This window comes from Struthio camelus, chromosome 3 (genome assembly GCF_040807025.1).
Source record: "Struthio camelus isolate bStrCam1 chromosome 3, bStrCam1.hap1, whole genome shotgun sequence".
NCBI lineage: Eukaryota > Metazoa > Chordata > Aves > Struthioniformes > Struthionidae > Struthio > Struthio camelus.
The window spans coordinates 132,991,742-133,005,972 of NC_090944.1; the positions used below are offsets into that span (position 1 = coordinate 132,991,742).

Here is a 14,231-nt window from a genome sequence, read left to right on the forward strand (position 1 = left end):
TTGAAGAAGGAGGTATGGAGTGAGACACAGGGTAGTTGTACTTTCTCACTTTTACACTCTATCATGAACACACACAATGGAGCAAGACTCTAGGAAAAAATAGAGGGAAAGATGAAATGGTCTTGCAGGGTAAAAAAAAAGTTACTATGCTAAGAAAAAAAAAGGAAAATCAAAAGATTTGAGAAAGGAATGGAGAAAACCTCATTTGGAATATTAAGAGAGAAATGTTCTCAGCAACAAACTCTTGGAGAGAAGAGCATCAAGAAAGCAGAAGTTATAAGTATCACAAAATATATACATCAAGAAAAAAAAACTTATGGCAAAGCAATAACATTATTAATAAAAACGTTAAGTGAACATGTGTACAAGTATCTGAAGGGAGGATGTCAAGAGGATGGGGCCAGACTCTTCTCCGTGGTGCCCAGCAACAGGACAAGAGGCAACGGGCAGAAACTGAACCACAGGAAGTTCCATCCGAACATGAGGAAAAACTTCTTGACTGGGAGGGTGACTGAGCACTGGAACAGGTTGCCCCGAGAGGTGGTGGAGTCTCCTTCCCTGGAGATATTCAAAACCTGCCTGGATGCGATGCTGGGCAATATGCTCTAGAGGCTCCTGCTTGAGCAGGGGGGTTGGACTAGATGATCTCCAGAGGTCCCTTCCAATCTCAACCATTCTGTGATTCTGTGAAGTGTTGTGTTATAAAAAGTTAAAATTCTTTGTTAGATTTGTCTGAATCTTCCAAAGTGTAACAGGTAAAGATAGAAGAACAACATTTTGATTGTTCTGGAATAAAGCTTATTGTACATTTTAGATGAAAAGAAAAAAGTCAAGCATCAAGTGGACTCAGAGGACTGAGTCTATGTAGGGTGAAATGTTTCCAGTGGCTTTCACCATCTCACAGATTGGACTAACACTACAGCTGAAAGTCCACAGAAGAGAATTGGAAATCATTTGGAGTGCTGTACAAACTTTAGCCTAAATAAATCTAAGAAATAATTCCAGTAGATTATACCTCTTCTGGACTTTTAGAAAGAAACGTCAATAGTAACTCTGTGTTTTAAAATGTTCTGAGAGATCTCACGTTAAGAGGACATCAGGCTCAATGCAATGCTGAAGTAGCGATTCAACTAATCCTTAATTTTAACTCTACTTCTCTTCAAATCCTATCCAGGAAACAGCCCCCTTTGTAAACTCCAAAAGGATTACTTGGCTACAAAATGGTTACATGAGATTGTCAAGCCATCACTGCGGCCCAAAGTCTAATGCCGCTTCCAGGATGCCCGATTTGGACTCTCTGCTCTCTCCTTCTTTTCTACCAATGTGTTTCTACTCTGCGTCATTCTTGTTCTTTTGAGGCCAAGAAGAAGCAAGGGAACAAACCCAATAGTGCAATCAATTTAATTCCAATTCATTTTTCACTTTGGAACCAGGGACCATAACCTCAAACCAGTGCAAGCAGTTCAATCCAAATGTAGAAGTAAGACTGATGAAAGAAAATTAAGGGCATCTGATTGGGAAGCTGTATCTCTGATCAGGGGACTAGCCAGCATTCATGTTAAAACTCAACTGTTTCTGTATGATAGCTCTATGACCTATATCCTTTCCAAAATACATGAATGAGATCAGAAAGGATTTTCATTCTTCCTCAACTCATCTCCTCTTGAGCAAACCTGTTGTATTGGACCAAAGAGCAGGAATAATCTTGGAAGAGCCAAATCAATTTCCACAGGATTTTTTTCAACTATATGCTTGATCACAAACAATTGCTTACTTTTTCGCAAAATAAAAGTTATTTAAATGTAAATAGAAGAAAGTGGAACTTATCTCACAATGACTAATGGTTTAAAGCTCGAATTCTTTTCAGTTTATTTTTTACTGCGTGCTCAGTGTGTGGGCTCTGTTGTTTTTGTACTGTTCCACAGTAACCTAGTCTTAAAAATTAATATTTTAAAACATTTTTGCATTCTTATTTTTCTTTTTCTGTTAAGACTATCCATGATTCATGTCTAGAAGTTTTATTATGTAGCTATCATGTTTAAGAAATACGTAAAACCAAAATCAGAAATCTCAGGTGCAAACCCAATTTTAAAATTTAGATCTTAAACAAAAAAACAAAACCCCAAAATAAAGGGCTTTAGAGAACTTTTAAGGACTTCAGAGTCCACAACACTGAAGCGTGTCTGCCCATACATTCCATGAAAAACACGCTACAAGATAATTGCTTCAAAGAGGCATTCTTCCAAACCTTATTTCATGTACTAAAAACTCTGATTTTAAGCTTTTGTCTGATGATAGGCTGTCCCTTTTAATACTAAGCATCACAGCTTAAATGAGGTTAATGGATTCAAATTTGTCTTTTAGGGTCTATATCAATAATGCTCATTCCGCTTTGTCATATAAAAAGTTACTGCTATGTACTGAATTATCTTTAACTCACCAGAACACTGAGACAGTGCTTCACTTGTTCTGTAATTTATAGATCTGATTGCTTCAAGTTTGCTTTCAGGCCTCTCCTAGATTCATGGGCTGAGTACTTTCCTCAGTACATCACTTCTATTCTGTCAGTCATTGTGCTGGCTCCACGTTAAGAAACATATTGACTAGAGAATTGACCTTTTGACCTGTAACTCACTGAATGGCCTTGCTCCCTTCTATTGAATAGATCTGCAGCAAGCTACTCTTTGAGGTCAGTTGATTCTGATCTTCTAACCATTTTTAAACATCATTTGGAGGTCACAGAGAGACAGGACCTCTGCTTATTTGTCTCTCAGACTTGCCACAGACAGCAAGGGATAGCAATATGGATTTCAAATGTTATTTCAAAAAGGGAACTATGATATTTATTGGTTGTGGGGTAAGTTTGCGAGGTTAATTTACAGAAGAGAGACCGTAACAGCACAAAGCTAAGCACAGAAAAATGATCCTTTTTTGGAATCGCAGGAAGTTACTGGCAAATTTGCACATAACATAATACACAAACAGCCACTAAACAGCAAGCGCTAAGTTGAATATAAACGTTTGTAATCTTTTTGAACAATGATTTCTGTCTCTGAAATATGGAAACATATTTTAATTTTGTTTAAAAAAAATTCCAACATTCTAAAGTTATGGGTTTTTTTTTTAAACTAGACTACTGTCTTTAAACTTTGCTTTAAAGACAGCAAAATAAAGTATACTTCTAACTTATTTTCTTTTCCACACTTAAACTCTAAAGAGGAAGACCCCACTAGCATGGAAATTGTAACAAAAAAATCACCACAGAAATTGTTAGGTCACACAGTTTCTGCATGCTAACTCCCACTGGACCTAGAGGCCTGTCAGCCTGTGTTCTACTCCGGAGTTTGAGTTTGCCATTGGACAGATGTGCCCACTCACTGTTTACGAAATTAGCTTAATCACTTTACCCTCCCAGTTCCATTATTTTAGAAAATAAGGTAATTTTAGCTATCCTCCATTTTAACAGAGAGAGAGTAGGAGAAAACACACTCCATAGGCATTTGGTAGCAATAATAGAGGCTGAGGTTATATATGAATTGTCTGAGGTCAATATAGGATTGCCGAATTAAAATATAGCATCTCCAACAGCAGTAAAGAGGATACAGAGCAACATATACCACTTTGTTGTCATACTTAGTCAATGGGGGTATAAATCTTGTTAGAGCTGGTCAACAGTCATACAGAGCTTCCAAAAATACTGTTTTGATAAATACGTAATATATTCAGCTTGTCAGCCTGTTACAAAGACAGCTTCCTAATTTGTAGAAAAGGCATCACAAAATCATAAAGTCTAGCATAGGGAGGGGACGCACTCAGAGTAGAATGAAGCAACTTTCATGTCAAAAAATTTACCTGCAAATGAAAATGGCCATGAAAACGCCCAGTTCTGCATGCTGGAAGTTTGTGCGAGGATATTGTCTAGTGAGGCCCTTAACTACAGCGTAAAGAGCCCAGGTGCACAACAGGTTATCAAGGCTATGAAGGCAGACAGCATTCCACTGTCAACAATTCTAGAAGGTTTATTCAGTCATATGGCATATGCAGAGCTGCTAATACAAAAAAAATTTTCTGTAGTGTTGGCAAGACCTTATTCCCTCTTCTCACGCACCGCTAGCCACACAGCATACATGTTCCACATGTACAGTGGAAACTGCATCTGGATAACTACTGTTTATTTGATGGATAGAAATCCCATTAAACCATCTGACTTGCTGTGTGAACTAACATAGCACACGTTACCTTAAAATACACTTATAAATAACCATGACATGCACACACATTGTATTTTTAAGCTCTGTCAGGACGGCACGACCGTGCAGCAGACCTGGGGCCACTTGCACTGTTTCTGGGACCTATGATTGGGGAATTTAACTCCCTTCACACTCACTTTATTATCAAACGTATGTAAACAGCTCTCTGTTTTCTTAGGCATACACAAATGAAAGTTTAATTCATATCTTGCCAGCACAAGCAGGTACTAGAAATCCTTTCCTCCTAGCTCTTCTAAATTAGAGTAGGCACTTTTTAATGTTTTACAGCAGTATTTCAGTGGGGGAAAAAAAAATTTACTGAGAAAAAAATTCTGCGCAAAACATCTCAACAATTACTCACACTTTGTATGTTATTAGCTAGGAGTTACTTAAGCTGGAATATCTATTGATGTTTTTGGTATTTATTAAGTTATATTGCCACTTGAAATACCTGTCCAGTTTATTTTTGATCTGTCAATGAATTTAACACCCATAAAAACAAAATACTAGTAGCACAATCTTCATCCATTGACACGAGAAGCAAATCAGAAAACCACCCCACAACCAGGCTAAGTCAAAAACAACTGATCAAAGTCAGTTCTATGTCTTATGAAAAACAGCAGCACATCTTGTTGTCATAAAAACACACAAAGAACAAGACAAAACAAGTAATCTGAGTTATGTTATTGGGAGTGGGTAGCAGATCGTTTTGCCTCTAAATAAATACCCTTCTTCTCAGATTCAGTAGGCTGGTAAACACCATAAAGTGAGATTATGTACTAATTGATAAAAGTGTCTAAAAATATGGCTGTTTTAAAAAGTCATCATAAGTTTTTAAACAGTCATTATAACTTTTAATCTATATGTTTTAGAAAGCTGAAAAGTTAAATTTGAATCAATCATTTAAAGCTGAGGACTTCTGAAGCTTTGAAGAAATCAGATACAGTTTAGTGGTTCAACCTTCAACAGAACTGAGTTGTTTGGCAACATCTATTTCTTCATCACTGATGTAGACAAACAAAAATTGAAAGAAAAGGAGAAATACTGCTTATAGCTAATCATATTTAAGTGACATTAAAAGGATGCCCCTTTTTTCCCCCGAAATTAATTTTTTTCCATGAGAAAAAACATACTTCAAATTTGTATTAACTAAACAAGAAAAAGATATCATAAGAGCATGTAAAATATGTAAGGATCAGGAGGTTTGTTTCACCGCATTTCACAAAAAAACTTGCATTTCATGGCTAGTTTTATGCTTTAGCAGCGTTAGACAGAGAGCAACAACCTTAATGCTATACACCTGCTATATCCACTTCAACGAGTAAGACAGGAGAGTTAGTGTCATAGAACCACAACTCATGACGGTACGAGAAAGCTAGATCTTCCCAAGAAAGGTAATACAAAGGGCCAGCCTCTTAAACCATACCTCTACACTTAAATTGGCATTATTTAGATTAGCCTTTAGGTCCCCTAATTTACCCTGCAGGCTATTTTACCCTTCCCTCACTATCACCCCAACCAGGAGAGCGATAAGGGAACCTTAAGCTCCCCAAAGCCAGTATCAGGTCTGTGAAGAGAGAGGATGGCAGTGTTCATGCTGCAAGTTCTTTCTTCTTTTAATATATGAATTGTTAATGCAGAATACGCATAGCTAAAAACTATTTATCTTAAACAGTTGTAAACAGTTAGAGTAGCAGCATAGATAACTCTAAAAATGCTTACCTCATGTGGGTTGGTGTAGCCCAAAAGCAGATTTGCTGCTTTAATGTCACCGTGAACGTATTCATTTTCATGTATATATTCCAAAGCGTCCAACTAGGGAAGAAGAGAAGGGAAGTATCATCATCATCTCCACTCCTCTCTTCACCCTACCACCAAATATTCCTCACTCATACACTGAGCTCAGTGGCTGCACAGCCTGTGAGATGACAAATTTGTTTTGAGATAAAGTGCAAGGACTGAAGTCTCCCTCTCGGTTCCCCTCCTGGAAGGTTTACTCTGTGTTGCATCTTTATTCATCATACCAGATGCAGCCAGGTAGCCAGTGGCAAAGCTCTGCTCATTCCCCTCTCTGTTCTGTCCACGTGTTGTGTTCCCACCAGACACGTAGCTAATAGCAAACCATAAACAAGCCGTACTTAGCCATGAGTATCCCTGTCTAAATACCTGAGAGTACCAGCTTCTAAGGTCACAAACGAAGAGTAAATCAAGCACTTTACAAAGACCGGAGAACTGTGAGAACACCAACTCTTCAAAGGAAGAAACATACACAGTCAGAGCTAAAGGTTTATAATACATTTGATCCTGCCAATTATTGCATGGCCTGCACCTCAGTTTCCTATTTCCCCTCCTCCTCATCCTTCTTCAGCTCCTCATTGAGGGATGATAACTCTGTAATTGTTACAAAAAAGCATGCTCGTACTTTGCAGTTTGTACAAAGGACAGTCTAATCCTGGCTGCTGGAGAGTTCAAAGATGGCCAAGAAGTGTTACAAATTTGTTTAATTACATAGCTACACAAGCCCTTTATGGTTTTATTTTTTTATTGAGGTTGGGATCTCTGAAGTCCCTAGTCTAACCCCTGCTTAATGCAGGGCTAAATTCAAAGTTAGATCAGGTTGCACAAGATGTTGAACAACCAAGTTTTAAAAAAAGCCTCTGAGGTTGGCATTCCATAGTGTCTCTGGGCAACCCGTTCCAGTACTAAACCATACTTTCTGTGAAAACTTTTTTCACTAGGCTCAATTGTAATTCCCTTTCTTGCAACTTGTGACCATTGTCCCTACTTCATTTGCTGTGCATCTCTATTCAGTAATAGCAATCTTTCACAACACAAATGATATTACAAAGGAAAGCATATATGATTATCCATTAGCCTCTGCTACTCTATGCACATTTAAAAACAAAACTGACACTTGCAAGCAGCCTAATCCTAGCCTTGACAATCAGTGTGTTCAGCAAACACACTAACTTCACAGCTGCACACTTGACAGCGCTGTGATCAAAATTCTCAAGCGCCTTATGCAAACAGTGGAGGGGAAAAAATGCATACCACTTAAATATATATTTAATTCTCAACTCAAGAATAACTAAAATAACTTTATCATTTCAGAAAGAGGATTTCATTAGCTGAATTCAACGAGTTAAAAACATAGCAATTTCCTCCCCCTCTCTCTACATACCATTCGCGCCCCAAGTTGCAGAACAGTCTCCTTCTTAAACCTACTCCCAGAATCTTCAAAGATTCTCTGAAGGTCTTCCCCCAGTCTCTCCATGACCATGAATCTATAGCTATCAGGAAACATACAAAAGGGAGGAATCCTTTAAGATGGGAACGCAGGTTCGCCTCAGAAGATTGAAAAGACAATTGTGTTGTTGAAAATGAATCTTCTGTCAGTTTCATGCTGGATTACAAACATTTCCATTATTACCTTTTGCCTTTGTATTCAACCAAGCCTGATCCCCAAAACACTGGAATTCCTAAACATTTTATTTTTTTGAGAGTCATCCATTTTCTTACTGTAATAATAATAAAAAGACAAGATTGTGTTAAGGGTAGCAAAAAAAATTTTTTTAGTATTTTTTATTACTGTTTTTAGCGGTCAAGCCAAGACTTCACTACAATGAAACAAATGTGATTTGATAGACTACTTTAGCAGATAATTCAGATGATTAAAAAAAAAAAAAAGTGAAATTAAGTCCTCTATATTCTCTAAAACAAGAAGTAAAGTTTTCTGCTCCAGCAATGTGACACTTTGCACCCTCAGAAGGCAACAGATACACGATTATCAGTAGCTGAAGAAACAATTCATTTAAAAGCTCTATTTTATTCAAGATGGTAAAGTTAAACATAGTACATCAATACAGCAGGCTTCAAACTATCAGCGGTTCTCAGGTCTACCAACAATCTAAGTCATCTAAAGTCTTTAGGACAGCTCCCATGAATAAATCACACCCACGCTTACTTAAGTGTCTGCAGAATCAACTGCCTCAGTTACTACTAAATTCTATGATGATTAAATGCATTCCTAACTTTGTTCTTGGGAACAGTTACTAACAGAAGTAACTTCACCCATTAGTCGATGCACTACCTCCTTTCTAAGACTGGCCTCTCTTTGGAGTCAATATATTGTTCTGCACCCTGAAGTGCGCGCATCACCATAAATCACTTGGCGTACTTCTGTTCTCACTTCTGATCAGAAAGACCAAGGGCTACACCCAAGTAAAGAAACCTACAGCAACCTAAAATTATTATAGCACCAACTAGAATCAGTTCAGCATTTATGAAATGAGTTGGTTATAAAGCTCTGAAGTATCAGATCTCATCAGAGGAAAGAATAAATAAAAAAATAAACAAAAAACTACCAAACTTGGCTATAAAACTAACTGAAATCAAGGTTTTATTTTCTGATACATTACTTACTATTCTCTTGTTTTGCAGCCCTCTGGTAAAATTTCAGTTCAGAGAACAAGGGGCCATTTTCAAGGTATTCCTATTGAGAAATAAGTAAACTTAGTATCAGAAAGTGCATTAGAAAGAAAATAATTCCTAAAAAATTTATGCAAAATTCAGAGAGTGAAAATCTTTCTTCCCCCCCCCCCCCCCCCCCCCCCCCATATTTTTGGCCATTTTTTGCCATCTGAGTTAGTAACCAGGAAAATCAGCTGGCAAAACGATCTTAGAAACAACATCGATCCTTTGGGAAATTATTTTGGAAACTGTTTTCAGAAATACTGTAAATCAGGCATGGTTTGAAATTCAGAGCCTCATTTTCCTTACTAAACTGTTCAAGGCACTAATGAAGTCAAGGAAACACCACGCACGAAAAAAACCAAAAAGACTGAAAAAACAAAAGCCACAAGCATTCAGCACAAACCCAATGCTTAGAATAAGAATAGATAATTAAGGGAAAACACTGCATACAAGTTAACAATTTAGAAATGAGATCTACACATTACCACTTTAATTACATGCACAGCATCATCTTCTACAGGAACATGAGTTTGAGGGGAAGCTGCAAAATGAGAAAGAGATAGGGATGAAGCTGTATGCCACAAAATATAACTGCAAATAAAGAGAGAGCTAATGCTGCATAAGGCAGTCAAAAAAGGCAGGACAAAGATTCCCCAATTCCCAATATGCTGTTTGAATTCCTGCTTTTAAACGTCAAGATTTTGCCAATTAAAAAAAAAGTTTTATCAGAAAGTGTAAAAGCAATTTTAATCCACATTTTCAGAACTCTTTCCCTCAGTGTCGATTAGGGAGTAAGCAGTATGTCTCCATCACTTTTGCACCACAATGAAGTATCACATTACAACAGACTATGTTTTAGTCATTCAAGTCAATTGGATAACCTCTGTGTTTGGTTCTTGTCAATCCACTATCGTGACAAAGACATCGCTTAAAAGTTATGACCCACATTATGCTTGTAGACAGGACTGTCTGCTTTCCACTGTTACAAATTAATTTGGCCCCAGAACCTCAGTTTCTATTCTGACATTATTTAGACATTGGCCTAAGTTAGGAATAGCACAGCCACCACCTGCCTAAGAGAGGGATGAGGGATTGTGCCTCTTAGAGCAAGTAGAAATTTCAAAACAATAATTGACCACATGTGCCAATTACAGCCCAGGAGACAGAACCTCTCTGCACAGACAATGTGATTCTATTTTCTTCTGACCCTGAGAGAACTATCAGTTTTCTCTGATACTACTGAAGCGCATAGAGCCACACCGGGATTAACATTTAATGAGACTAAATCATCTTTTAGAATGATCACTGGAAAATCTAAAAAGAATACAGTTCCTAGGAAATAAGGCTCCCTTTCAAACTTCTTATAATGATCAAATACCAACAACAGTCCAGGTGTGAAACACTTCAGCTACTGGCGCACACAAAAACAGACCACTTTTATCCCCACAATTAAAAATCAAATAAACTTGGATCTAATCAAACTATCCAAGCTTACATTTTTGACGGTCAGATCATAAAAATATTTTTACAATGAACAGACTCCTTCAGATGCCATCTTCCCTTAATGTTGCGAATCATCTGGGTTGAATTTGGCAGTATGCAAACCTCACAGGCAGGGAAGCCACAGCCTTCTGCTTGGCACCTCCTGATGCAAATGCCTCTGTGCTAATGGCATTCTAGGGATAAGATGGACATACCCTAAAACAGTAGCTCTGGAAGGTGTGAACTATCTATAGAATTAGGGAAGTAGCAGCCACATTCAGAACACAATTCAAAATTATTCTTACAACCAGAAAGGAAATTTTGGTAAGCCAAAAGAGATTTTGTTCTTATTATATTCTTCCACTGATTAAGGCACAGGTGCTCAGGTCTTTATCTGGCCCTGTCACATGTAGAGTGTGCCTTAATAGCTAAAGACGCTACACTTCAGAGGAACATATCCCATGTGTTTTCATTGTACTCAACAACGTCACATCGCCAGAACAGAACTAGAGGTGCTCCCTGACCCAGATCAGAAAGGAACCTGTTTTTAAGAAAATATATTTTAATATCAAATCACTTACTAGAAGCTTGATAAGTATAGGGAAGTATCAAACGTACATGCATTTGAAAGAGTCTGATCTAACTTCCCTATAGACGTCTTGACATTTTTTATAAAGAGAGGCCTCATTCATGGTAATCTGAAACAGATAGTAACAGCTGCCAGGGTAATGAAGAAGAGCAATTAACAGGAGGTAGCCCAGCAAAGGGGCCTAACCCCCATGGTTATTACACTAGGCTGGCATAGATGCTTTTGGAGTCATACTGAAAAAATTTCCTCAAGAAAATAAAAGAACAAAACTAACTGAAAACGGTTACAAGGTGAAAAGGGAGAAAAGTCAGACAAAACGCAACAAGATACAGGAACAGATGCTCCAGCAAATGAGTAACGTGACGTTCAAACATACAAGAGGAGAAGAGGCATCATCATTTTTACTGCATGCACATGAAACAAGGCTTAACACACACAGCGGATAACACAACTCTCAACTTCCTGTGCAGATCATGCTCACACAATTAATCGCATCCATCTAGATAAGCAGATTTTGCATACACACCTTTTGTTATGTTGTTTTAATTAACCATTCATATATCAGGCAGCTTTTAACTATGGCTTAGATATAAGACAGACTATTTTTTGTCTAGAAATATACATAACTTTTTTTAAAAAACTGACTCATTACTGTGTATAGTTACTTAACAGACTGGAAAGGCTCCCAAGGTTTAACAAACAGTCTGATTACATACCTCATAGACCACCACCACATACTCTCCTGCGAGTTTAGCTCATAGTTAATTACTGTATACTCGTAATTAGCCATGTGCTAGCCTCGTTCTGTGTGGTAGCACATGGCTATTCATAATATTACGATCAGTTAAACGCTAGACTGCAGGACAGTAAGCAGAGACCCTGCAGGAGCGCAATGCTGACATGCAGGAGGTCTCTGATGGCATGCAAGTACATACATAGAGCACCAGGAGTGCTATATGGTGAGATTATGTTTGCAAAGGGTACCTTAAAATAGCTTAACAAATATGAGAGTTCCCAGTTTACAACTTGAGTGTGTTGCTTTTTTATCAATGGTAGAGACGCATGACCTCCTTAGATTTGGGGGAAGGGGTGTTAATGTACTCATACAATCAAAACCAGTGTCGGCATAACTGTTCACTGGGAACACTGGTACAAAGTGAATCTGCATAGAGGACTGTGGCTGCTTCCATCTCGTGCCAGGAGTCTCACAAGCACTTACAAAGCGCAAAGGGTACAGCTCTATTTTCCCTTGTTCTCCTCCATCCCACAATCAGAGCTACCACCAGAGAAAAGGGGACAAAGAATTTAAAATCCACTCTGAGATAAAGCAGTGCATTAGGATCCACACTCTTTGCCATCATTTCCAATTGTCTTGCCTACACAATACAGCAAATAACTTACCTCAAATTAACCCCTATCCAGAATTCCCTAGTTTCATACAGGCACAGCAGTTACGGTCTAAACATCTGCTTTAACCATGAATTTCAATGGTTTTGTTGCTGAGTGCCACAACCTTAATTAATGTAGCTTTCTAAATGTTAATATGACATGGTAACAAAAGAGTGTTTCTGGATGAACCACGATTTCCTACACCCGCAGAGCACAATTGCGTGCAGTCTGACAAAGAAATGTGCCAATTCTATTTGCCAGTTCAAACATGCTTGTTGTAGTTTTAGCAGTTAATTTGTGGCAGTCACATTTGGAATATGGTGAAATATTTTCAATGGCTCTCACAGAACCAGTTTTGTTGACGAAGTTTACACAGCGGAAAAGAAAACAGCACTGATTTGGCAGTTTGAAAAAACGTCCCCTCTCCTACCCACAGCTGGTGTCTTTGCCACTGTTGGGTATTTTGAGGATATATTCATTCTGGAAACATGAAGAGAATTACTTTCAGAAGTTCTTGGGTCGCTAACATTTTATTTTTGCTTTGTTTCACTGGATAGCTGATCCTGGAGAGTAATACTGTCAGCTTAGTTTTTGCAGAAATAAATACAACCTAACTTCAAAAGTTAATACCACACTCCAGAGCTACAGGCTGCCTACAAGAAAGCTGGAAAAATTCCGACCCCATTTAAGTAAAGCCAAAAGCTGTTAAATTCAATGGCCAACAAAAGGGGCGAAAACGTCACTCAGAGCATCCAACAACAACAAACAACCCAAGTTGCAGGAATACCACTACTAAAAACAAAATGTACGCAAATCAATAAGAAGCAGCATCTGCTATCTAACACATTTAATTTTAAACATAACATGTGGAGGGTACTAAGGCAAATATTTAAAGGTAAGCGCAGCACATTGCTTTTCTTCTCCCCCTTCCTCCATCTCCAGTACTTCCTGAAAACTGAAACATTCAGTGCTTGAAGCGTGCTTATTTTTAATGTAGCCTAAGGAAGACCTGCCTCTCTGTTCCTATCGTTACTTTACTTTAATGATGCATAATCATTTCCTGGACAGCTGATCAGCATTTTTGAATAGTCTTTTTCTAGATTATTCTTCTACGTATCTTTATGAACTTGAGTTTTATTATACAAATTATATATACATGGATCTGTATTGTGCTTGTGAATCCATCTTCTATAGGACCTAACTAAACTGTTTTGGGGAAAAAAAATTGTGCTCAACTGCTAAACTGTTTTGAAGATAACTGCAAATGCCTGCAAGTACAGAACATTTGGGGTTCTGGTCAGAAATTTCATTTTATGTCTTATTCATCTTGCTATGAAACCCCAATTTTGATTCACTAAAGCCAAAGTTTTGCATTCCACAGCCACGGAAGCCACTGTTTGACTTTCAAAGTTAATTAACTCTGAGCTGGAACACGTACGACACATCCTTTAACCCCAGGCAGAAAAGCTATGCATGGTCTGCTCTTACAGCACTCTCAGATGGGAGTCCAGGCCTCTAATATTTAAGACTTAATGCACAAACTGTTTTCTGGCAAGATTCTGCTCTAGCCCATCTGCTAGCCTGACACAGTGCCCACTCGGAAGATACTACGCCAGTTCCAGTTGGGTAGAGGTGCCAAAGGCGGCGGAAGGGAGTACCCTCCATAAGGCAACAGGTGCCCTATCTTTCATCTGAAGCTCTTCCTGTTATCATTTCAGAAAAAGCACCCCTCACTGCAAAATCAAACCTGCTCTCTTGACTTCCTAGTTTTACTCAGCATGCCATGGTCTCAATCCCCGACCAAAACTCCCGTGAGATGGACAAATGCAGAGCAAGACAACGGCTCCTAACCAAATCACGAGCCTATTAAAAAAAACAAAACAAAAAAGCTGCATTAAGTGTTAGCAATCTAAAATGTAATAGCAATGATCTCTGCAGTCTTTCTAACAAGTTTTAGAATACTGTGTAAAAATAACTTACGCCTTGAAAGTTAAGACTTCTGGCCTAAATAGTACAGAAAAACACAGATGAGGGAGAGAAGACTCGAG

At 38.2% G+C, this 14,231-nt stretch overlaps 1 protein-coding gene across 2 annotated transcripts in view; it reads right to left on the reverse strand.

Moving 5' to 3' along the window:
- Positions 1-14,231, reverse strand: part of VRK2 (VRK serine/threonine kinase 2) — a 51,122-nt gene that overhangs the window by 29,947 nt on the left and 6,944 nt on the right. For both annotated transcript variants that reach the window (XM_068940391.1, XM_068940389.1), the window contains exons 3-7: positions 9,209-9,264; positions 8,673-8,742; positions 7,681-7,768; positions 7,432-7,540; positions 5,973-6,065 (exon numbers count right to left, since the gene is read on the reverse strand). In XM_068940391.1, coding sequence (XP_068796492.1) covers positions 5,973-6,065; positions 7,432-7,540; positions 7,681-7,768; positions 8,673-8,742; positions 9,209-9,264 — 416 coding nt within the window. The remainder of the gene's footprint in view (positions 1-5,972; positions 6,066-7,431; positions 7,541-7,680; positions 7,769-8,672; positions 8,743-9,208; positions 9,265-14,231) is intronic.